This window comes from Phodopus roborovskii, unplaced genomic scaffold (genome assembly GCF_943737965.1).
Source record: "Phodopus roborovskii unplaced genomic scaffold, PHOROB, whole genome shotgun sequence".
In the NCBI taxonomy this organism is placed as follows: Eukaryota; Metazoa; Chordata; class Mammalia; order Rodentia; family Cricetidae; genus Phodopus; species Phodopus roborovskii.
Genome location: NW_026125281.1, coordinates 35422540 through 35448010, shown reverse-complemented (window position 1 = coordinate 35448010; position 25471 = coordinate 35422540). Strand labels below are relative to the sequence as shown.

Below are 25471 nucleotides of genomic sequence, written 5' to 3'. Positions count from 1 at the left end.
ATAAAGCAAAATAAACAACAACAACAAAAAAGATAAGCTCTAATAATAAATGAAATAGGGGGCTGGAGAGAGGGCCCAGCAGTTAAGAGCTCTGGCTGCTCTCCCAGAGGACCAGGGTTCAATTCCCAGCACCCACGCAGTGGATCACAGTTATCTGTGACTCCAGCCCCGGGGATCTGGTGCACTCTCTTCTGGCCTCCACAGGCACTGCACACATGTGGTCCACAGATGTGCCAGTAAAATAAACTTGTGAGTCATAATTAAAGCAAATGGAAGAGAGTGCATTCAGCTATCCAAGCCCAAGAGTAAGAAAGGAAACTGAAAGCCGAGTTGGGCCCGACGGTTGACATCCGTGACCCTGGCACACAGGAGGCCGATGCCGGGAGGTGGAGGACGAATTTGGATAAACAGATCGACACTGCCTCAAACAAGAAAACTTAACAGTAAAACTTGGAATATGGAGATGAATTAAGTCGTTGGCTCTAATTAACTTCAGTAATAAGAAACAAACTGAAATGAGCATATTTCTTAAAAAAGATGCAGGTTATCCAAAATGACCTTTAAAAAAATAGATTTAAATAAGCCGAGAGGAAGAAGCAGAGGGAGCTCCTTCGTGTCTGGGCTGGTTTGTTTGTTCCAACTTTCGGTAACTAAGGCCAGTATTTTATTATTTAAAAGTTTCGACGCCCCTGAGCCAGGAACCTTTGTGGGCTTAAAAACAAGTGCAGGAGCTGTGGCCAGACGTCACTTTAAATAAAGACTCATCACATTGACCCAGGAATGCACTAGCCCTGACAGACATTGACTACTACGGGTTGAATTGAGGCTCCCTAGAAAATCCTGAAGTCCTAGCCCCTAGTGTCTCCAAATACGACCTCATTTCAAAACAGGATCTTTGCAGAGGCCATGGACTTGAAGTTAATGCCCAACGAAAGGACAATCTGACTTCTGAGAATCACGGGACCACACAGACATGGGAACTACAGCACACTGAGACAAAGTGCTGGTGCGAGGTGCAGTTCTGCCCAGAGAATACCGAAGACATCACAGACCAGCAGAGAGGGAGGGAGGGAGGAGGGGGGAGGACAGGCAGGGAGGGAGGGGAAGAGAGGGAGGGAGTGGGTGAGGGAGCATGGCCCAAGGACATCTGTTTGGGACTTGTGGCCTCCTCCCAGAGTTCTGCTGCTCTAAGCAAACACACTGATAGCAAGATTTATCCCAGGAACCTGAATTTGGATGAAAACTGGGAAATGTAGTGTCTGACCCATCAACAATGCAAAGGGAAGGCTCACACAGTGTGACCCCTGTGGGAATGGCAGCGGCGGCAGCGCTGCATTTTACAGTAGGGCACAAAGAATGATACAGGGTCAGGGATCCAAAACAAACTCACAGCCCGCAAAACCCCAAAAGTGTGACATTTTCGTCAGAAGCCAGGAAGTTTGCCAGCGAGTACTGCCATGACTTAGATTCTCTTGGAGGCCTTAGCTAGGGCACTGCGACAAGGACAAGAACAGGTGTGAGCTTTGCAAAAGAGAGAGCCAGAGAGCTAAACTACCCTAGGGAAGTGCTTTCTAGAACAGCAGTGGATCATGACCCCTTTGAGGGTCACCTTAAACCATTGGAAATGGCAGATATTTACATGACAATTCCTAACAGTAGCAACATAACAGTAATGAAGTAGCAACGAAATGATTTTATGGTTGGGGTCACCACAGCATGAGGAGCTGTGTTAAAGGGCTGCTGCATTAGGAAGGTTGAGAACCACTGACCTAGAAGGAATAAACTAACCGGACCTTCGTCTATATTAGCAATTAGCTGCTTGATGTGGTAAAAGCAAGATATTCCATTTATAACAGTGACAAGAATAGGAAATAACTTGGGAAATAATTTTAAAGGAAGGAAACAGGAACTATTCAAAGAAATTTGCATTACTGGGAAATGTATTATGAAGAAATGGGGAATTATGTTATATCTTATTATAATAAAAGCTTTGTCTTCAAAGTTAACACAAAAATGAATTCAATTTCAGATAGAACCCATGAGAAATTACAGAGAAGCCTGTTGCCTTGAGGTTGGCCTACACGAAAATTTCAACTGCTATTACACATTGCATTTTAAAGTACAATTTAAATGGATCGAACAATTATATGGAAAGCACAAAACCTCTGCAAAAGATGAAATTGTATATGTAGATGTGGAAACCCTGTTATCAAAGAAGGAAGCCCCAACTGTACCCACCGAGAGAGTGATTTTCGGCAAGCCAAAGTTTAGAACTTCTTGGATGGGAAAAATATAAAGTTTCAGAAATATGAAGGTCTCTTGAAAATGCTTCTATAAATTGACAACAAGAAGAAAACTAACATCAGAGAAAATATACATAAAGTATATCTAATTCATATTGCTACAAACTACCAATTAATGCAGGAAAATGATGGAAATCAAAGTGCTGTTGAGAAAGTTAGTGTAGTAATAATACCAGCAACGAGAAAGCATAGTGATGGAAAAGAGATGGACCGTGACGGTGATATTAACATTAAAACACATTTCCTGTGAGCCAGGGGTTCCTCCTCCAGGGAGCTGCTCCAAGATAATGCATGTTGGGATGCTCTATGACCTATTTATCCAGGTGAAAATATGGAAGCAGAGTCAAATGCACTGAAATACTTAAGAAAAACAGTCTAATAAGTTTTGAAATATCAACACCATGGCATATTAACCAACTATTATGAAGGGCAGAATATGCCTGAGCCAGTTGGTGAGGAAAGGCATTATCAGATCAAACTAAGATAAGACACACGGAAGTGTGACATGTAGATTTCAGAAAACCGTTACATGTCTCTCTGTGTGTATGTTTGTGTGCCTTCTGTCACAGGGGCCTGAAGGGATCAGAAGATGACATCAGATACTCTGGAACTGGACTTTCGGGTAGCTGAGCTGCCGTGTAGGGGGCTCTTAAATTCTGAGCCATCCCTCTAAGCCTGTGACCCTTTATTTTTTTTAATGGTAAAATCCCCAAATAAGCACACATGTGTGTTTATATGGGTGCATGCATGTGCAAAGTGATAGATATGAATGAGTACCGCCTGGCGCATGGGACTAGATGTGGGAGGAGGGGGTGGAGACAAGCAAGGAAAACATGCGCTCTGAAGTCACCTGCATGCACAGTGTAGACATTCATAGACAGTTATGTGCACTTTAAATGAGTGTGAATGTTCCTAGGACTCGCTGTCCACACACACAGCCGGAGGCCAGCTCCCTACCGTATCTGTGGGGAAGGCCAGGGAAAAGCTGTAGGAGCCGCCACCATTTGCCTGCCACCACAGAGTCCTCTGCTGCCTAAGTGTGGCCAGGGGAAGGGGTGTGGGCGATGAGCAGCTGCTTTATATATCGTTGTGAGTTTTAGTTCTTTGAAAAAAGTCAAATAATATTCATGAACAAAGCCAAAAACCTACAGGAGCAGAGCGGAGGCCCTCGGCAGGGCTATGGCGACCTGGATGTGTACAGGCAAACACTTGGGGGCCCAAAGTTACATTGGGGAATGAAAAGGCAGAGTGACGGGCAGAGCTTTAATGTAGCAGGTAGGGAGGACCAGCAAGCTTCCCTTTTTATCCATTTGTGCTCCAGTCACAGGGTCCACAGCCATGCTCAAGGAGGAGGGGGCAGTGCTTCCGGGTGCTTCTACTGTCTTCATGCTGGAATACGGACTCATGTGAGAACAGGTGCACAACATGATAGAAATACAACATGGGCGTCAGAAGGGCCTGGCCGACACTTGCTCGCATTATGTCTGAAGAGAAAGGGCAGCTTAAGCAACCATGATGCCCAAATTTTCCTATCTTACCCTTACTGTTCCTTGAACAGTTAAAAAAAATTTTTTTTCCTCCTGAGTGAATAAAAAAACAGATAACAAGTCATGCTAATATTTCAATATTTCAACCAATGAAAGTTCTTCAAAAACGACGATCGACTGCTACATCAGACAACAGAGATGAGAGGCTTGGCGCCATTTAACTTGTTTGGAGGAGCAGATAGAGCCAGGGGCTAAATCATGTACAAAACAGTCAGAGCCAAACATGAACCCAACAAGGACAGACCTAATTGTTTTGGTTCGGGTTTGCAGGGTTGGCACTTCAGTCAGGCCTTCTAGGATATAGGGTTTCAGGATTAAAAGTCAATTAACTTCATGCTTTGCATGTCTGGAAAGTGATCAGAATTGTCCCCAAAGCAAGTGTTTCAGCCTGGGCAAGCCGGCGCGGCGCGGGAAGGCAGCGCCCGGCTCTGATGTGCACGCTCAGTGCCCAGGCTGCGGCTTTAGCCCTGACCAGACAACGCCTTGTGCTGGGTTTGGGGGAGTGAATTCAGCGCATTACCAAGTACCGTGCAGGGTCTAAGTCCCCCATCATTCCTTTCAGAGGATGTGTGCTTTCTGTTCGGACAGCTCTGTATCTCACATCAGAGACCTGAAAGATTAGTAGATGAAAGGCACACGTGAAACACACAAGGGAACAGGTCATCCTGTCCATCAGCTCTGTCCCTGTGGCAGTGAAAAGGCCCCCCTCTCCCCCCCCACCCGTCGGGGTCCCTGCTCCCTCTCCAGGCCTTTCCTCCTGTTCCAGCAGTGCCAGATTCAAAACACGTAAGTAGTGATTTACTTTTTTCCTACCTGAAGAGTCAGGATTGATTGTTAAAAGCCTTTTTTTTTTTTTGAGGAGACCGCTCATTACGCTTCTTCAACCCCCGGTTAACTTTTACAGCAAGCAGTATCTGGCTTAATTTGTTCCTTCTGGTGTTCTGGCTGCATTTCCTTGCTTGCCTATGACTTCATTCTGTATCTTTTTTTCCTTCCCGGATTTCTACCTAGATGTTGGGATGGCCTATGTGTACCTCCATTCCTGGCCGGCTCTTTTGTATACCTAAGGCTCATTTCTATTTCATACTCTGGCTTTAAAAAGATTTACTTTTGTAAATCACAGAATACACGCTTGTTGACAAAAATCTAGGGATCATGGCAATATGAAAAGGGAAACGAGTCTCCTCCACGCGCAGCTGCCCACTCTGGCCTGCACAGCCCTCTGCCCAGGCATAAGTGCCCTGTTGCCTGTGTGCTCGTGTAAGGCCTGTGACTGGATGGAGGCCTAATCTCTCCTCGTTCTGTAAATACACACGATTTAACTGCTCTTGTGGAGACCCTTGGTCCATGTTTTGTGCTCCAAAACCACTTAGATTTAGAGTGAAGAGGTTGTAAAGCTCAGGCTGTCAAAAGCAGGTTACAAATTTGATTATTCATAAGAAAGCAGGAATTTTAAAGAATGAGCTGGGAGGGAGGGAGGCTGGGCATGAGCCTCCCTTGCGGTCTCTTAAGAGCAGAATCTCACAAAGTCTGCTTGCCTCTGAGGACACACTGTGTGCTGAGCGGATGCTTAGTAAATATGCGTCCATTTTTAGGCCGTCACCTCCATGTTTAAAACACTAATGGCAATCCATTAACTGTGTGTGTGTGGGGGGGGCAAAGTGCTGCTGGAGACAACCGATAAGAAAGGGGGCCTGTGTGTTTGGGGAGACAGCTGAGGAGAGGGTCAGCATGGGGCCGGTTGCCCTTGCATAGCGCTCCTGTAGGTCCCTAGGGTTTCTTTGCTGATACTTTGTGGCATGGCACAGGGCTTAAGGGCATCTCTGTCACCAGGTCTCAGACGCTGGCCCGGGGCACCGTGGGCTCTGAGCAACAGTCAGCCCTGGGGACGTGCTCTCCTGCATGCGTACCTGTTGCTTGGTTAACATTTTTTCTTTTATTTCTAGTTCTATCTTTAGCTGTCTTTCCAGAAGGGCGGCTTTCTTCATGACAGCTGCAATAGTCATGTCCTTCTGGTGAAGCTCCTGGGTGAGGTCGGAGATCTCGCTCCTCATGCGCTCCTGCTCCGCATGTCCGCCTTCCCCCGGATACATCTGGCTTCTCATCTGCAGGGAGAGCGAGCCCAGAGACATGAACCGCCCCCCTCACTTACAAACAGCGCATCTGCAGCTCGTGCTGCCCCTCGTCCTTCTGCCCCGACAATGTCCGTGACCCACGACACCCCCTTTCTGACCGGTGCTGACTGGCAAACCGTGTACACAGTTTTCTCCCAACCCCAAAGTCCATCGCTTTCTGCCATATACGACGCAGCTTTGGTGCGTGTAGACTCGTCAGAAATTGTTACGGAGTACTTTGTTTTGTTTTCGAGGCAGGGTCTACCTACACAGCCCTTTATCTTTTGGTCCTCATGCATTAGCCTCAAAATTAGGTGATTACGGGTGCACACCACCAAGTATGGCCATCAGGACTTTCTTATGGAGAAAAGAAGAAAGGACCCGAGAAAGGAAAGCAACATGCTCAGATCGTACAGAAAGTGTCAGATTTGAGCCTAGAACTCACAGTTCTTGGCTTTAATGAAATAAAACCTTAATTTAAATTAAAAAAATATGAAACAAGTGTAAATCCCACTGTTTGATCTACACTGCATCTCAGAACCTCGAAGAAAGGGTGTCTTAACCAGCCTCCCCTGACCCTCGGAGTCTCTCCTCACCTTTGATCACCTTCCCATAACAGGACCCAGGGGACCTGGACTCCTCACCACACTCAGCTTTCCAAATCTAGCTGGCAGCAGCCCAGCTCAACCTCTCAGACCCTCTGTTCCTGTTCCTCCTGCCATGGTCACACTCCCGAGCATCGTTTTCAAGACTACTAGGGCCTGGCAGGGCTGGCACATGCTTTTAATCCTAGGACTTGGAAGGCTGAGGTGGGTGGATAGTGGGAGTTTGAGGTCAGCCTGTACAGAGATAGTTCCAGGGCAGCCTGGGCTGCACAAAGAAATCCTATCTCAAAAAAACAAAACAAACAAACAAAGGCTCAACTAATCATTCAGCCAGCTGTGTTAGTGCACGCCTTTAATCCCAGCACTTGGGAGGCAGAGGCTGGTTGATATCAGAGAGTTCCAGGCCAACCTAGTATAAAGCAAGTTCCAGGACAGGCAGGACTGTTATACAGAGAAACCCTGGCTCGAAAAACAACAACAAACCTCACAAAACAAACAACAAGATTACACACTGTATCTTACCCTTGGGAGTCAGAGATAAATCACACAACCATTCTCTCGGCACACACATATATGGGGTAAAGGGAGAAAAATAAACATTTATAGCACAGGGTAGTAACGGATGTTTGAGGAATGTCCTGGAGGGCACCTAACCCAGCTTGTATTAGGATGGTCCTCCCAAAGGAGGCAAAATACTGAAGGGTAGATGGAAAGCCTAGAGAAGACGGACTCCCGGGTAAAACAGCCGGGGTGGAACCAGAGAGCTGTGTTCGCTGAGGAGTCTTGGGTGTTTCAGTCATCTGTGCTCCCAGAAATAAGGCCAGAGAGGGGAATCAAGGAAATGCACAGAGACTTCTATGAATATACTCACTTAAAAGATGAGAAATAGCTATTTATATTTCCTCTTTAAAAATCAGTGTATACCTGTAAAGGAATAAGGTGCCCTCTCTCTTTTTCTGTCCTCTCTTCCCCCAGAACACACTTTATAGTGCATTGACAATCGGTTCTCTCACATCACCAACTATTCAGACAGAATCAAATGTGAACTTGGCCCGAATCTCCAATGCTCTTCAAGTTTGTGAAACGGATTGGGATCCCACTACGCCCACCTGGCTGTCCTTTTCCAATCTGTGTTCTCTTTGTGTTTGTCTGGTCTTTTCGTCCAGTCCCATAACCTCAGGTTCTAGTTACAGTCCTCATGAAAGGCAGCCACGTCCTAGGACCTGTGTCCCCATCTGTGGTGGGTTGAACTCTGGGCTGGCCAGGGTTTAGAACTGACACCCAGAGAGAGATGACCCACTGCAGAGGGTCCAGATGTCAATGAGCTGCATCCTAGGCTAGGCTCCACCCACTCCTTATTTGGTCCTGCTGTGGTTACTAAGATTAGAGAAATGTGACTTAGAAATCACATGGTCTTAACTTTGCCATTCAGCAAACAGGAGCTGGGGTGTGTTGTATGCTGTCCAGTTCCTCAGAGCAAGAGTCTCGGTGACAGGACCTAACCCCAAAGTATGTGATGGGTCTCTTTAAATTACATTTGTTTGTGTGTTCACATGCATGCTATCACACAGAGTCTGAAGTTCAGAGAACTCATGTGTTTTGGTTCACTCCTTCTACCGTGAGTCTTGGGGCTAGAACTCAGGTCATCAGGCTCTTAACACCAAGCCCCTCTATCTACTGGGCCATGTTGCCACTCCCTTTGAATCTGTTTGCTTCCGCCATCTATTTTTCCTCCTTACGGTTTACTTGGTGAAGCAGCTGTATTCTCTGCAGTTGGACAGTCTGGATCTTACTGTTTATGCCCCTGTGGTGTATTTTAGCACCATCCCCTTAAAATGAAACTCAGAAAGTTAAGAAAATGAATATGCTATTCTGGAAGAGAATTGAGATTTTTTTTCCCCTTAGTTCACAGTGATTAGATATTAAAACAGCATGCTCTTCCATAGAGCGTGTTTCTAAATGAGATTGACTTATCTGCTTCCAGTGACTGCTTTTTTAAAATGTGAATTTTATCACAAAATAAGGGGCTAAAAACAGCTCTGTACCCACAAAAGAAAAACCACCCACAAGACTCATAGTGCATGGCACTTGTTGGTGTCATTACAACGGAATGGAAATGCTGCAGCTAGTTACCCCGGTCATCAACTACTGCTGCCTGGCTTCCAGGGGTCTGGGGATGTGTGCCTTGGCCTCTCCCTGTCCCATAGAGTCTGACTCAGATGGTTCTTATTTTACTCTGACTCTGTCAGAAGCCTCTGAGCTCCAGGAGAGTCTAACTCTACATGGCATTTGTCACTCCTTGTATACAGTCTTCGCAAACAGCAGTATAGAACAGGTTTTGAAAGTTATAGTGATGGGAGATGTCATTCTGTAAATATGTTTCTCATACTGGTTAATGAATAAAGCACTGTTGGCCAATAGGAAAGCAAGATAGGCGGGACTAGGAGACCGGGAGGAAAGAGGAAGTAGTAGGGAGGAGTCAAGATGGAGAGTCTGGAGAGAGCAGGACACCAGCCGGCTCTCCAGTAAGATGAGACCACGTGGAAATACATAAACAAAAATAGATTAATAATTAAGACAGAGCTAGCCGATAAGAAACTTGTACCTGGCCAACAGCATTGTATCAAATACAGAGTCTCTGTGCGTTATTTGGGGCTGGTGTGGCAGCGGGACAAGACCAGCAGCGGGCGGAAAAACCTTAGTCCTAAAATCAGTAAAATCAACTTTATGGGATTATGTGTTATCAGTGTTCAGAAGAGGAAAGCAACAACAATTGCTTCCTAACACAGTTTCTGTGCTGGACCTGCATTAGTTCTCAGTTTTTTAAGGGGATGAAGGATAGACAGGATCTGGATATATAGCCTAGGTTGGCCTCAGATCTATTGCAATTCCCCTTCCTCAACCTCCACCAGTGTTAGGATTATTGGTGTGAATTACCACACCGCACCAGTCAGGATGTGTCGTTCTAATGGATTTCCTATTGAAACCGGTAGAATCCTTACAAGGAAGATATATTGGTTGTGAAGAGTGAAGACCGCAGGCCCCATATGAACCAGGCTCAGACTGTCCTCATCTGAGGTTTTTAACCCTGGCAGAGTGCTTGGTCCATGATGGGCCCTCAGAAACGTGGACGAGGCCCAGCCTACCACTGGCCACATCTGTCAGCTGTTGCTCTGAGCCAGGCTCTTTCTAAGCTTGTGACTTGCATTATTAGCTCATGGATTTTAACAGACTTCGGCAGGTAGTCTCTAGGGTGAGACAGCCCATATTCAAAACTTTCATCTACCACTTATCTGTGGAATGTGGGGGGATTAGTCAACTTCTCTGTGTCTTAGTTTCATCTAATACAAAAAGAGGGAGACATAGATCCCATTTTTAAAGTTGATCGTGGGGACTGAGTGACACGAAGGCTTTGTTAAATCTTTGGGACAGTTTGTTCCGGGCACGTGGAAAGAGCCACAAGCCGCTGGCTCATTCCACCCCATCATAACCTCAGGGGGTTGGAAGTTGTGTTTGTGTTTCTATTTCCTCTGAGTTGAAACATTCCCTCCTGCACTGGAAACAGAGCTCAGGAGACTCAGGAAACTAACAAAACCCTGCAAGGGAAGGCCCAGGGCACCCTAAAGATGTGCGATCCCCAAAGCAGTTAACAGTTTCTGGGAGCAGCAGACTGCATGGGGGCTGCCAGCCAAGCACTTCAGAGCTTCTTCGATGCATTGCCCTCCTGCAGCAAGCGGCTTTGCAGTGATGCAGCTGCCTCTGATTCACACATGCTCCTGTAAATATGCCCCGTCCCCTTCTGTAGGTAATAATATACTCATCAGTGTAACAAATGAGCCTTGAATGGAATCCTTCCTTCGGTCTATAGTCAATGCCCTATCTGGAGTGACAGGCATTCATTCACTGTGTCTACAGTACGATCTACCCCGTCCTAGACGGGGCGTGCAGGCAGGTGCCCCAAGGTCACCCACATGCTGAGCACCAAGCTGGGCTCTCTCAGGAAGGCATGCCTGCCTCTGAATTTCATCCGCAGTCTCCCACTGGCAGAATTATGCAAGATTTGTGTTCTCCCAGAATATGGGAATTATCCGCTTGGCAGATGATTTCTTTTGGAGAAAATACAGCAGAAGGAAGAAGGGGGCATGAAGGAAGATTTTAAAAGAGTTATGCGGAGACTTTAGAGCTGGAAGAATGGACCTCCTCATGTCCCATACCTTGTTTAACTCTTTTTCATGATTTGGTTGGTCGGAGACCATCGAAAACAAGTCTTTCCTTTTCCTCTCTGCTTCTTTAGTAGAAGGGGAATACGATGCTTCAAGTCTACAAATTAAAAACAAAGCAGGCAACACTTAAGCTCAACTCGGCGAATTGTTAATTATATTCTTAGTCTAGACCTTCGGAAGCTGTGAAGATAGATCACTATATTGTCAACACCGGTAGCTACAGAAATTGTAAATTCGAATACTTCCAAGTCCTGAGACTATTTTTGTTTTTTCTTTTTAGTGAGAGTGGTTTTAATGAGAGGAAAGGTAGCAGTTGGTAGGCATTTCAATTATATGTTAAATAGGCAGAATACTGGGGTTGCAGATGTAGAAAAGATTTTTAAAGTTTATTTATTTATCTATTTTGTGCACACATGGGCTTTGTTTCTTTGTATGCCTGCAGGCCAGAAGAGGGCACTCACTGGGTTATATATGGTTGTGAGTTACCATGTAGTTGCTGGGACTTGAACTCAGGACCTCTGGAAGAGCCGCTGGTAGTGCTTGTTCTAAGCCAGCGCTCCATCCCCTGGAGATGAGATCTTTGAATGAGAAGAAAAGACTGCCTCTTGTAATAAAAGAGCTTGGGAGCCTGGATGGAAACACATCACTGCTGCTGCATGCAAAGTCCGTGGGGGCACAGCCCACAGAGCACCGAGGAGGATGACATCTGACGCTGTGGCCAGGGAGGGAACTCTAATGTGCCCGGGTTTGGCTATTCGCATTTATAATGGAAAAGCAGCCACTTGTTAACCTGGGGGCAGGGAGGGAGGGGAGGTCCCCCGCAGAAGGACGACCCCACCTGAAGCTCAGAGAAGCACAGCTGGTGAGTAACCTGGAACCAGCCACTAAGCACCGAAGAGCAGGGGGCTGGGGTGGGACCCACCGCAGCGCCAGGGAGTCTGCTGTGACTCAATGGGAGCCACCTGGGAGCATGAGTGGCTTTCTGGGGACATCCCGAGGGCGTTCCAAATATTAGGAACACAAAACCACAACTCCAAATGTGAGCAATGGTGGAGAAAGAATGTACGGATTAGAAATAAAGGATCTCTAAGGTACACATCAGTCTTCCTGAGGTATAGGTGTCTAAGCAGGGTTCTGACCATCACAGTTCACACACACACACCCCACATGCGAGTTTATGTAGGCTGACTCAGTTTGCTGGCATAACGGCCACTATTGTGTAATGGCCCTGGAAGAACCTCAGTCAGCTTTCTGGGAGTGTTGTCCTCTCCCCGTTTGCAAGGGGACATGCCTCTCATCACTTGCTTCTGTATGAGCAGAGTATACACTGCATGTTATTTTGCAGTGCCTGTTTGTTTCTCACTGACTAATGTGCTGTATTTCCACTTTATCTAACAGTCGTCTAAAGCATCAAAAGGAGACTTAAAATCTCCCACTTGCTATGATTTGGAAAGGGAGAAAAGAACATTCTCGTTTCTAGATTCTTGCCAGGCACTCACTCGCAAGGGCTGCAGTGCTAAAGCGACCACCAACGCCGTGTGGTGAGCTGCCCGGTTCAGGGGGTGAATGGAAGCCATTCTGATATGGACGAGTGCTTAGAAAACATGACCATGCTAATACAAATACAAGAAGTATGGCTTTTCCTTTAGGGGAAGGGTCTTGGAATTGTTCTTCAACGATGCAAACCATGTCAGCTCATGGTGCTTGTGCTGTAAAGAAGGGAAATGGGAAAGGTTCTGGAAATGAGCGGAAGCATCACTAAGCACTGCTCTGGGGCTGTAAAGAACAGGCAGGGTCCAGTCAAAGACACCCAGACACCAGAGCAGACAGGAGGCAGCCGCGGAGGCAAAGGCAGGCTGAAGAGTCTAACACAGAGGAAAGCTGTAATGCTCAGGACACGACATCTCATTACGTTCCAGAAAGAGACATCTGGGGGGGGGGGGCTCCAAATGAAAAAGACGTGGTTTGGGGACCGAAATGATCACACAGTTTGACAGAGGATAAAGAAGAGTTTGCATTGGCCAAATATGTAGGAACTGTGTACTGAAAGAAAGCAGGCTATGTTTGGACAGAATTTATTAGTTTCGTTCTTTTGGAGCACCAGCTAGAATGACACTCCCTGTGGAGACCAGGCTGGGCTAGAACTCACAGACATCTGCTTGCCTCTCCCTCCACGGTATTGAGATTAAAGGTCGGTGCCTTCATGACTAGCTTGACAATGGCTTTTTTTTTTTTTAAAGATTTATTTTTATTTTGTGTGATGGGCATTCTTCCTGCAGGCATGTCTGTATACCATGTTAGTGTGTGTCGTGCCAGCAGACATTGGAAGACATTGAATCCTGTGGAAGTAGGGCTACAGGTGGTTATAAGCTGCCATGTATGGATCTGGGGAGTTGAACCCAGGCTTTGTGGAAGCATAATCAGTCATTGCTCCTAACCACCCAGCCATCTTTCTGTGTCATCATGTCCTACAACTTTGAAGAAATTATTACTGCCTGGAAAGTAGTGACAATCATTTCTCAGCAAAATACCCTTGATAATTTAGCTATTAAGATTTTTAAATCCTATCATTTGTTTCATTAGCTTGCTGACTCTGAGAAGAAAGTTCCACACCAGTGAATTGCTAAAGAGAGCAGACTTTCTCCTCAGAAACGCAAACTCTGAGTCCTCAGGAGACCTACTTTATGTCTACTCCTATGGAGGGAAAAATCTGTGTGAGTACTAACTTTTTAAAAAGAGATTTGTCCTGTTTTAAATTACTCATATGTATGTGTGTCTGTGCACATGGGTGCAAGTGTGCCTGGCGTCGGGTGCCCCGTAACTGCAGTTCCAAGTATTTGTGAGCCACCTGACGTGGATGCCCGGGACTGACCTAGGGTCCTCTGGGAGTCATAACCACTGAGTCATCCCTCCAGGACAAGCAATAACTTTGTGTAATGAGCGACAGATTGTGAGGGCAGAGGCAAACGTACCACACCATCAGCAAGTGAAAAGGTTAGCATCAGGCTTATGGGCAGCCACAGCAGAAACAATTAGAATAAATCACATTTCTCTGCAAATCTACAACTAAACGCCAGCTCTTCACTGCTGTTTCTACTGATATCCTGAAGAATGCATGGTGATTCGAATAAACTTCATTCCAGCTCAGATGTGAAGCCCTCTCACGCACACATACAGCCTGCTTTTAGGAGTCTCTCTGCACGGTGAGAGCTGTACCTTTTCCTGTTGTCTTGAGCAGTCTGGCATTCTCCCATCTTCAACAGCTCTCTATGCAAGTGCAATCTCTCCATTTCTATAATCCTCAGGAGAGCATCACGCGACTGCAACTCACTCTTCACCTCTGACAGTCCTGCTTCCATGGCCTGCATTAAAAGGAGAATTTTTGACACTCGCTTTAGAATTATGGTGCGCAGTACGTTAAAAAAAAAAATCTGGTCCTCAAGACAAAACAGGATATTGCTATTGCTCTAGGTTGCCCACCAGATCCTATTGCTGAAACACTGGTTGCAAGGCATGGGGAAGTCAAGCTGCTAGCTTCCTCCTTGCAGGAGAGCTTTTGCAGTGCCAGAATGGGCATTGCAGGCCGCCACGGGAGAAAATGTGCCAGTGGTATTACCCAGTGCGTGCTGCCAACACGTCAAGCAACACGTGCCCGTTGAAGCAATAGTGGAGTGAATGCTGTGGAGATAGCCAGCCACACTCTGACTGGGTCTGAGGCTTGCTCCACAGGAAGGAATTCAGACCCAGGACTGCATGATGGGGAGATTGTAAGTCCTAGGAAGAAGCTGCTACTGCTACTTTGATAAACAAACCTGTTCCACTGCTTTCTGAATACTTGTCTATATCTGTAATGCTGAGAGTAAGACACTGTGGGTGCTCCAGCCTTAAGTGGGACATCGTCACCCACCTCCTGGAGGCTCAGGAAATACTGTGGAAGGGAAGGGACGAGGAGTCTTTGGCATGATGTCTGGTGGACATGGCCTGACTCACAGCAGCTGTGGTTACTTGTGCAAGATAGGGCCTGTCAACACTCCATCAGGGATGAGAGGGGGCCCCTGAGGACCCACCCTTCTTTGAGAAGCTACTGGTAGTTAATGGCTACTGGGGAAGTGTCTACATGATGTAGACACCGGCGAGTTGTCCATGCTCCGATTATTAAGTCCACACCCACGGAAGCAATCCTAACGAAACCTACAAGGTTGCCCACAAACCCAGCCCCTGTACTCCCCCATCTCACACACACACTCACACGCATTCACACACACTCACATACATACACACTCCCATACACTCATTCTCATGCACACACTCACACACACATGCACACTCACACTCACACACTCACATGTACACACACTCATTCTCATGCACACACTCATACATATACATACATGCACACTCACACTCACACACACACTCACATGTACACACACTCATTCTCATGCACACGCTCACACACATACATACATGCACACTCACACTCACACACACTCACATGTACACACACTCATTCTCATGCACACGCTCACACACATACACTCACACACATACATGAACACAGAACACATACACTCACATACCATTCTCTCACACACTCAAACCCACACACATGAAAGTTGGAAGAGGGCTTGTCAGGAAGAAGGAGACAGACGGTGGGGGATGAGGGGGTAATGATGGGCAAAAATGACTAAAATTCACTATAGACATGAATGAAACTGTCAAATAATTAAAAATTAAAATTAGCACCTAAAAGCAATGTGCTTAATTTTAAGTGAAGCATGTTTCCTCTTTTGCTTCCTCTGTCTTACGGAATTCCTTTCACTCACTGGATAAATCCTCATCAAGCTCCTAGAGCGTGCTCTGGGGCACAGATACTAACTGCCCTCAGAGAGCTCAGCATCCTGGATATAAAGACAAAGGACAAATGAGCAAACAGGCACCCTGTGTGACAGCCTGAAGTCTGAACAAAGTACAAAGCGTGAGCTCTAATCAGTGCTGGTCCTTTCTGATTAATAAAACAGGAAGACAGATACTGGCATGACCAAGGCCATCAGTCAGATTTCCTGGCAGAGCTGGCAAAATCGATGACTTGGGAACCTCGTCCCTCTCCTTCCCCATGGCAGTCAAGCTATGCTGAAGTATGTGGGAATACAGGTGACCCTGTGGGTCCACAAGAGGCCTGAGCAGTTCACAAGAGAAGTGGAGGATCTGGACAGGAGAGAAATGGCAATAGCCGTGGGTGGGACTCCTCAGAAGGTGGGTGGGAGATCAGAATCCGGAGGGGAGCAGGATGGAGAGGTAAGTTTCTGCATGTGGATGTGGGGAGCTTCAGAGCCTGGCCGTCTGATGGTGGAAGGGAGGAGGCATTAGGAGTGGGGATTACACGTGAGCATGCCGGCATCGCTCGCTGGTGCTGTGTACCCATCTATCTATCCCTGTTTCTGACTGGATTATGTCCTGTTACATGGATATGCCACATTCTGAGTTTCTGTTCATCAGTTGGTACGCTTTGTGGGTTAGCTCTACTTTTTGGCAGTCATGAGCAGTGGATTCTGCTTAAATGATGGGAGTTCTCAGGATGTTTTATTAAAGAAAAAGTCTTCAACTACAAGTTTTTCCCAAGGGCCTGGGTTTGGGAGGGGCTGATCACAATACGTAGGCACACACATTCCTGGTGACTCAGAAATAGGTTTAAAAACATTCAAAATGATGTCTTATGAGATTGGTTTAGGCATCCTCTGTTTTAAAGAGTGGGGATTTTTCAGGTAGAGTTAAGATATCAAAAACTAAAGAGACGCGAAATGATTAGTTATACAGTAGAAAAGCAATTTACCTTAATGCAAAGGCCACCTGTTATGTTATGCGGGTGTCAAAGAGACGGCCTGGCTTTCTGTCTGGTGGGAAAGCCTCAACTCCAGGCTGGTGGCCTGTGCGAGTATCCAGGGGAAACTCGATGCGTAATGATCCAGGTGTGAGAATGTAAATTAAGATGTACATTGTACACATTGGAAACAATGACTTGACAGATAAATAGGCAATTAGATTATGGTCCACAGCATGATGTAACCTGACTATAAAGTACAAGGGCAAGTTGATATTGATAAGTCTAGAATTGTCTTCTTGCTTTGGATTCAATAAGCCCGAGTTGGCATGAAAATTAATGGATTTTAAAAACTAGGCTGTAGCTTTGAAACTGATACAATTTTGCATGAAAGTCAAATCAATTATTTGTCAATGTGTCAACTATCTGGGAAAATGGTTTTGTTACTGGGACATTTTCAAGCGTGTCTGGAACAGTTTAAGCACAGGAAGCTCCCTGTAAGTTTGATATTTTATGGAACCTAAATATAGAGCAGGCATTTAGCAGCGAAATGTGGGTATGTCTAGGTGTAATATAGACACAGGTTTTTGATGACTTTGTGTGAAAACTGTAAGATCTCATTAATAATTTTTACATTTTAATTATATTTTAAATGACTGTCTTGACATACACACATACTGGTTTGAATAAACATACTACTTACATCAAATTTACTTATTTCTCTATAGTTCTTTAATGTGACTACGAGAAGATTTTAAACCCAGGTTGTGGCTGGAGCTCAGGTTGGACAGCGCTTTATCTAGTATGGGTGGAGCCTTGGGTTCCGTCCTTAGCACTGCAAAAACTGAGTGTGATAACTGAGTGTGGAAAGTTCAAGGTCATCTCAGGTGAGTTTGAAGGCAGCCTGGGCTACATGAGACCCTGTCTCAAAAACCAAAACAATGAAACAAACCAAAAACCAACAGTGAACACTCCAGAATGTAGATTAGACCTATGCTTGGATTACGCGTTTCTTGGACAGTGTTGCTCTAGTTCTTAGTGTATTAGCAAGCTAACGAGAAGTTAACTTTCCCAGGATGGACGTTTGAAAGACATAGAACCACTGCTTTTTGTCATTAATCTTGAGTGGAGAATCCTGCACATTTAACAACACGAGGGGTGTGCGGGATAGTTAATAAACAGGAGCCGTGGGATGTGTGCGCTGACGCATTTCAAGGTTGCAGAAGGACAAATGATGCGCCTCGAGAAGACGCAGACACAACTGGCACCTGCAACATATAGCTGTCTTTCTGCATTTGTGTGCAAGACGTGGAACATTCTGTCAGGTGGCTAAAAGGAGAGGACACAGTTTTTCACAAATGCATATTATGGTCCCAGCGTTATTTACCTCTACTGATCTGACCCTTTCTTGGTAAAATGCAGATTTTTGTACAACAGATCTTAGGCCATCTGCTTAGTTAGGAACTTGTCTAATGCTCCGAGAGGAGCAATGGTTTTAACCCTTCAAATTAACTGACAAACTTAAACAAGGGACTGTCAGCAGTAATTGAAAAGGACGGGCCATGCGTGTCAGCTGGAAATAAAACACAGGGAGAAGGGGAAAAAACAGGGGGTTGTTGATTATTTTTCCAAAGAGAAATCGTGAAACTTTTGAACCAAATTACTTTTCAGTTTTCAAAAATATTTTTATTAGGACAACAGATTTTTTTCCCTCTTGAGCATGTTCCACAATCATTAGGTTTGCCTTGTTAATGCCTGTAACGTACATGTGTGTGTGTGTGTGTGCGCACATGTACATGTAAGGAGGTCAGAGGTGGACCCTGGGTATATTCTATTGCTCTCCACTTTGTTTTATTTTATTGAGAAAGGGAGACAGGATCTTTCGGCGAACATGGAGCTTACTATCCCGCAAGACCGTCTGGCTAGCAAAGCTCTGTGGATCCTTATGTCTGTCCCCACCTACCCAGCAAGCACTTTGGGGAGCAGACTTGCAGGGACCTGAGCCAAAAAGACCCCAAGTAGACACAAAACACACAGTTCTTTAGTCCGTGCAGTGTGAACTAAAACCCAGACTCTTTTGGGAAGACCTAGGAAGATAATCTGCTTATTTGCTGAGGGTGATCCTGGCACAGGTTCTGCCTGTGAAGACAGCTTGAAATGTATGCTCACATGGTCTTTAAACAGACGGTAGAGCCAATGTCCCATCCTAGAGAAGCTGAAACCAGCAGTTGTGCAAATAGCTCTCACAGGCAGGTGGGAAACTAGGAAGGTGAATACCGGGAGACCCTGGCCAACCTCCAGGAAGACAAGGATTAATCTTAGACTATGACAGAACCAGGGAAGAAGCCCCACACCTGTCCTACATCCGGAGGATGCCTGGCTTCTTCCGTGTCTAGTATTTTCAGTTCAGTGTGGTTTATGTGTTTATATCCATACTCAAGTTAATGTTAGAACAATGTCTTTCTCCAGACAAAGCTGGAGTTCAAGATGGGGGACATACAGGTGTCTTAGGAATGTCACCGGGGCAGGAGAACATGGGAGCCTTGTGCTCTGTCCCCTCCCGAATGCAGGGGAAGAGGCCATGGGGGAGGGCAGATGCTTCAGGACGGTTTAGGTTGTCACCTAAGAGAGGGCTGGTCCAGGGCTAGGAAACGTTCCCGGGAAACGAAGGGCAGAATATCTCAGGGAAAGGGGTCTGCTCAGGCAGTGAGCCTTAGGACGGGGAGAAATGAGAGGAGCCTAGAGATGGGTCAGCCGAGTGAGTGAAGAAAAAGGTAGCAACGACATTCGGAGGTGGGAAAGGAGGCTAGAAGCAGAGAAAGGCTGGTAAGGACGTCTCTAGCGTCTGGATTCACATGGGCAAGAACCGATAACCAGAGCTGGGTTTGAAGGGTGCTGTCACTAAATCTCCCCGACGATTGCAAAAAGTAGGAAGAAAACAAAAGTTGGCTTAAGGAAGACAAAACACTATCGATCCTCCAGTGTTGCCATGACCGCGCTTCAGAAGACAGCTCTGCAGGGGCTGATGGCCGAGGGTGACGACCAGGCATTGACAGGCAAAGGCCTGTGTGCTCCTGCTCACTCTCCAAAGAGATTTTAAGGGCCAGGGGGCTGGAGATTTGGGAGATCGGGCCCACCACAGGCCACTCCCAAACCATGAGCCTAAAGGAACCTTTAATCTTCATGGTTTACCCAGAGTGCTTTGCTACAATGGTGGGAAGTGGACTAACACATGGCGCTCCCATCGATAAATCGAAGAGTAGCGCCATGCCTCTCGCTAAAGTCTAGACCTGCAGATAGATAAGCCTGGAGGGGAGGGTGGTGGGTGGCTACTGGGGTGTGCTTTTTAGGCACAGAGGTTTGTGATCACTGTTCTGATGCAATGCATATTGCATTGATAATAATACTGTGCTACCGAAAGACTCCAGAGGCTAACATACCCATGGGATTATTGAATTTACTCAGGCGAGAATTATTTATAGAAGGAGCTCTGGCCTGAGTTGACAGTGAAATAGAAAGCTGTCATAAAACTGTCTGTACCCCTGTCAGGCTGGTGTCTGTGCAGCTCATCAATAGCTGGAAATAAAGCTGAAAACACAGACCCTCACCCGACATCCTGGACAGACCCTTACCCGACACTGCCCTGGACAGACCCTCACCCGACACCGCCCTGGACAGACCCTCACCCGACACTGCCCTGGACAGACCCTCACCCGACACCGCCCTGGACAGACCCTCACCCGACACCGCCCTGGACAGACCCTCACCCGACACTGCCCTGGACAGACCCTCACCCGACACCGCCCTGGACAGACCCTCACCCGACACCGCCCTGGACAGACCCTCACCCGACACTGCCCTGGACAGACCCTCACTCGACACTGCCCTGGACAGACCCTCACCCGACACTGCCCTGGACAGACCCTCACCCGACACCCTGTGCAGACCCTCACCCCACACCCTGTGCAGACCCTCACCCCACACCCTGTGCAGACCCTCACCCGACACCGCCCTGGACAGACCCTCACCTGACACCCTGGACAGACCCTCACCTGACACCTGGACAGACCCTCACCTGACACCGCCCCGGTGCAGACCCTCACCTAACACCACCCTGGACAGACCCTCACCTGACACTGTCTCTGGCACATCTTCAGTTCTTGCAGAAGCTTCTGGTTTTCGTCCTGTAACTTGTTCCTGCTCAGTGCTATTTCGCTCACGGCTGACTTTAACTTTTCAATGATGAACTCATCTCTTTGGCCGGCTTCGCAGCCAGGATCTGAGTCACAGGCCATGTGAGGGAGTTCTGGGCTGCTGCCCTCTGGGCATTGCTTCTTACCATTTAGCTGAGTTTGGTAACTTTGTGCCTGTTTCTGAGAAATATGATAATCAGGTAAAGTAAGCGAAGAACACATTTAGGCGTCCATATAGACAAAGAAGTAAAAATAATTAGTAAAGATGCATTTTAGTATTAAGCTTGGCCTATACAGTACAGCATTATGTTTGTTTATAATCTCAATTTCAGATGATATGAAGAGAAAATGTATTTACATAACTTTGGAGCAGGGAAGGGGTCTGGAGGAGGAGAGGTCTCGTTAATCAGCAGAGAAAATCTAGAAGCTATAATAACAGAAAAATATTTATTCAATTGCATAATAGTTGAAAATGTCTCCATGGTAAAGAAATAAAAACCAGAAACAGATTGAGGAGGAAAAAAAAAAAAAAAAAACAGACAGTTGCTAACACTTAACTGCTTTTAGTAATTCCTAGTGTGTGAAACCTCTACAGTTTAATAGGAAAAGCAACCTACACAAACTGAGGGCACAGAGCATGGGGTACAGCGCCGCCGAGAGGAGGCAGCGAGCCGCTAACCTGCGCGTGAGGACATGCTCAGCCTTACAGGTGGGTTAGGACGTGTGAAACTGCTCGTTTTTGTGAGTCAGAGCCCTGTTGTATGAGGCAGGCTTGCCGCAAACTCATGCCTTTGGCCCCCGAGTGCAGGGTGCAAACGCAGAGGCTGCGGGACCATGGTCACAACCCTGGAGCACGCTTCCCGGGTAAGTAGATTCCATGCCGAATGCAAGGGCGGCAGTAATTAACCTCTAATTGTGTTTTCCGATGTAGACAGTGGTAGTTTAACAAGAACAGTAAGGTTTCAGTTTACCTGGAACTGATTACATTTTTCAGATAGTAATTTCTGTTGAGCATCCAAAGACACCAGGTGGGTCTGATAGAGGATCTCCTGTTTGTCCCATTCCCTTGACTTCGCTCGGAACTCCTTTCAGAACGGGGAGAGACGAAATTATTATTCACTAAAGTACTGTGAGCAGAGCCCCTCTCCTTTGTGCATCTTCATTGTGAAAAAAAAAAAAAAGCCTATTCTTTACCTACTAGGAAAGAAAAGAAGAAAACGGTGGAATCCCACATTAATTATTACAGGCTCTGTGTCCTACACCTGAACCACTTGGACAGGGGAATCTCTTTCCAGATTGGGGATTATTTGCAGATTCATAAAGAGATGCCTTGGTGATGCCACCCAGCTCCAAACACACGTTCACCTGTTTGACACACTCTGTGTGTGCTCTGCCAAAAGGTGACGTTATGTGTTCTGTTTGGGATACCCATGCTGTGGCCACCCATGTTACTTGGCATTGAGTCGTCGCTCAGAAAGCCTGGGTTTCTGGGGCATCTGGGAACTTTACATTTTCAGAACAGTGTGGAACAGGCATTCCAGTTGTTTTTTTTTTTTTAAAGAAATTATAAAAATGTTAAAATACATATAATATTAAATGCATTGAAAGTGTAGATCTCTCATATGGCAAAGGACGAGTGCTAACGACGGAGAGTCAAACTCCCTGAGGCGTCGGCTGGGACCTCCTAGCCCTTTCTCAGATGCTTCTCCCTTTCTTTCATTCTCTACACTTAGTCACTGGACATTTTCTTTCATTGCTTAAGGCATGGGGTCTAGGAGGTGGAGAGATGCTCAGGGATTAAGAAGAGCCTGAACTACTCTTACAGAGGACTCTGCAGCTCCAGGGGATCTGCCACCTCTGACCTTAGCAAGATGCCTATTTATCAAGTTCTGTAAGCTCAGTGTTTGGGCCTCTTAACTACATATGTTGAAACCTAATGCTCACTGTCATGAAATTGGAAGTTGGGAGGTTATTGAGTTATCATCCTGGAGCCAGTGTGAGCTGGATTCCAGTCCTTACAATAAAAGATTAAGATCAGGCCAGCCATGGTGGTTCCCACCTTTAATCCCAGAACAGAGGCAGGCAGATCTCTTAGTCTGAGGCCAGCTTAGTCTAGAGAGCAAGTTCTAGGACAGCCAGGGCCACACATTAGAAAGAAAGAAAGGGAGGGAGGGAGGATGGAAGGAGGGGGGGGGGGAGGAGGGAGAAGACAGCCAGCCAGGGGTCTGGGAAACAGCTCAGCTTGTAAAGCATTCATTGTGCAATCTAAGGGCCTGAGTTCAATTCCCGTCCATTGTATAAAAATCCTGGATGGTGTGTTGGTACCCATCTGTAATCCAGTGCCGGGCAGGCAGAGGCAGGAGGATCTGGACCCAGCCATTCTAGCCAAACATACTGTCAGTGAGAGACCCTATCTCAGCAAAGATGGGAAAGTAAGTGCCTGATGCTGACTTCTGGCTTCCACACATGCACACATCCCCAAAAGATAAGCATTTCCTCCCGTACCCCCTATTGTCTGCTGTGCAACCAGCAGATGAACCAAGAGGAGGCCCTCATCAGGACCTCACCTTTGGCCCTTTGTCTAAGCTACCCAGCCTCTGCATTCTGCTGTAGCAGCCTGAGCTAATGTTGGCTTTATTGGCCTCTGGCTTTCAAAGCCATTGTGTATAGGGATAGCTAAAATCAGCTCACTCGGGGAACAGAGAGCACGTTTTGTAATTCCCATACCATGCTTAGCTGCACTAGTGCCCACTCAAGTAATGCAGTGTCGAGCATGATAGTACAACACAACATTGTGAGCGACAGACATGGCTTCAGAGGTGCCAGAGAATTGCGGCTGGGCCTGTCACTACACTGTGCCTTTCTTTGTGTCCAGGCTTTATCACAGACGACTGTTTGCTCCCTTTGCATCCAGGCTTTAGCATGGAGGACGGTTTGCTCCAAGCTCTGATTACAGCCCCGGTTTGTAACTATTCCACTTTCAAAGGGTTATACAGTAAAGTGTGCACATATTAACAAGCCATTTACAGTACACAAGTACAGTAAAACTGTCCCGTAAAAACCACGGGGATAGTTTCCTGTTATGTCAAGTTGGAACAAGGTGTGTTTGGCTGGAGTGTTTTGAAAATGGCTGCAGGGACGGGCTGGTCTATGCTGGAAAGGAAACATGTTGAAAGCAAACTATCTTGCTTAGAATGAGAAAAATAGCCCTTTTCCTATTTCCTACACAGAAATTTTGGAAATTGAAGATGTATATATGTGTGTGTGCACACGCGCGCGCGCGCGCACACACACACACACACACACACACACACACACACGTCCTAATCAGTGAAGGAGGTCTGTATTGTGAGTGAGGAAGGCAATCTGAAATCGAGTGGAGGGAATATGCCTGGGAAATGCCGGCACGCACCTCACCATACCTTATGGTGCATAAAAATACCTTATGACAAACTCTGTTTATTAGGGTAATGGGGTCAGTCCATTTATGGACTGATTCTGACAATCAATAATGTAAAAATTAAGAATGAGTCTTCAGTAACAGTCACATATTTATAAAATTAGGTTCCAAATAGAGGATGAGTAACATTTAAAAATCAATGCAAGTTAGATTTCAAGAATTTAATTTTCATATTTATGATGATGCCATGAGGAAACCCATTATTTTGTATGCTAATTTTAGGAATTAATTAAAAGAATTTTTAATTTAAAAAGAACTCTGGGGAAAAATAACAAAAAACAGAACAAGATTGGCTTAAATAGTAAATATGTTTTCCTTTTTTAAAAATGTTTCACAAAGGATCTTACTGTTGAGCCCAAACTGGCCTTGAACTCAAGATCTTTCGGTCTTCACCTCTCAGGTGCTGAAATTAGAGGTATGGCCCACATGTCTAGTTTAGAAAATATCCTTTAGATAATAAACATACCTATCATCAACCACTTAACATCCACAAATAACCGTAAATATTCCCCAGAATGCTTTAGGGGGAGGCAGTAGCATCAGCCTTAGTTCATAAAGGCTGAAGCAGGTGTCAGTGGGGTCTAGGATGGCTAGCAAAGTCACAGACATATCAGTGGGTACTGGGTACTGGTGACAGTCCAGATCCCTCCATTAATCAGATGTGAGATCAAGGTTAGGCAGCCAGCAAGATGCATCCAGGAATGTGGGAAGTCCTGAAGGTCAGCCCAGCCCAGGGAGTCACCTAGCCCTCTATGGTGAGTTATTTTTCTTTTCTTTTCTTTTCTTTTTTTTTTAATTTTATTTATTATGTATACAGAGTTCTAGAGGGCACCAGATCTCATTATAGATGGTTGTGAGCCACTATGTCGGTGCTGGGGATTGAACTCAGGACCTCTGGAAGACCAGCCAGTACTCTTAACCTCTGAGCCATCTCTCAAGCCCCAGGGGGAGTTCTTAAGGCTACAAAGCCATTTAGGTTGAGAGTGGGTCATGATCATTAAAATGAGTATTTCTTGTGATAACTGAGGTATTAGTTTTAGCGGTGGTGGTGATTTTAAAAGGGCCCTTCTTCTAAACCCTGAGAAAGAGTGTTGAGTGAGTCTACAAATCACACAATGATCTTAACTTTTTATTAGGAATTTTTTCATATTCACATAAGAGTGGAGAGAAACCCAAACCACATGGTCTTTACCAGTTTAACTGTC

At 46.0% G+C, this 25471-nt stretch overlaps 1 protein-coding gene across 1 annotated transcript in view; it reads right to left on the bottom strand.

The window, feature by feature from the left end:
* The window catches only part of Deup1 (deuterosome assembly protein 1), a 56935-nt gene that overhangs the window by 13076 nt on the left and 18388 nt on the right, over nucleotides 1-25471 (bottom strand). Inside the window, exons 5-10 of the mRNA XM_051198832.1 lie at nucleotides 21778-21891; nucleotides 20744-20986; nucleotides 14009-14154; nucleotides 10784-10889; nucleotides 5761-5955; nucleotides 4371-4460 (exon numbers count right to left, since the gene is read on the bottom strand). Of these exons, the coding sequence (XP_051054789.1) occupies nucleotides 4371-4460; nucleotides 5761-5955; nucleotides 10784-10889; nucleotides 14009-14154; nucleotides 20744-20986; nucleotides 21778-21891 (894 nt within the window). The remainder of the gene's footprint in view (nucleotides 1-4370; nucleotides 4461-5760; nucleotides 5956-10783; nucleotides 10890-14008; nucleotides 14155-20743; nucleotides 20987-21777; nucleotides 21892-25471) is intronic.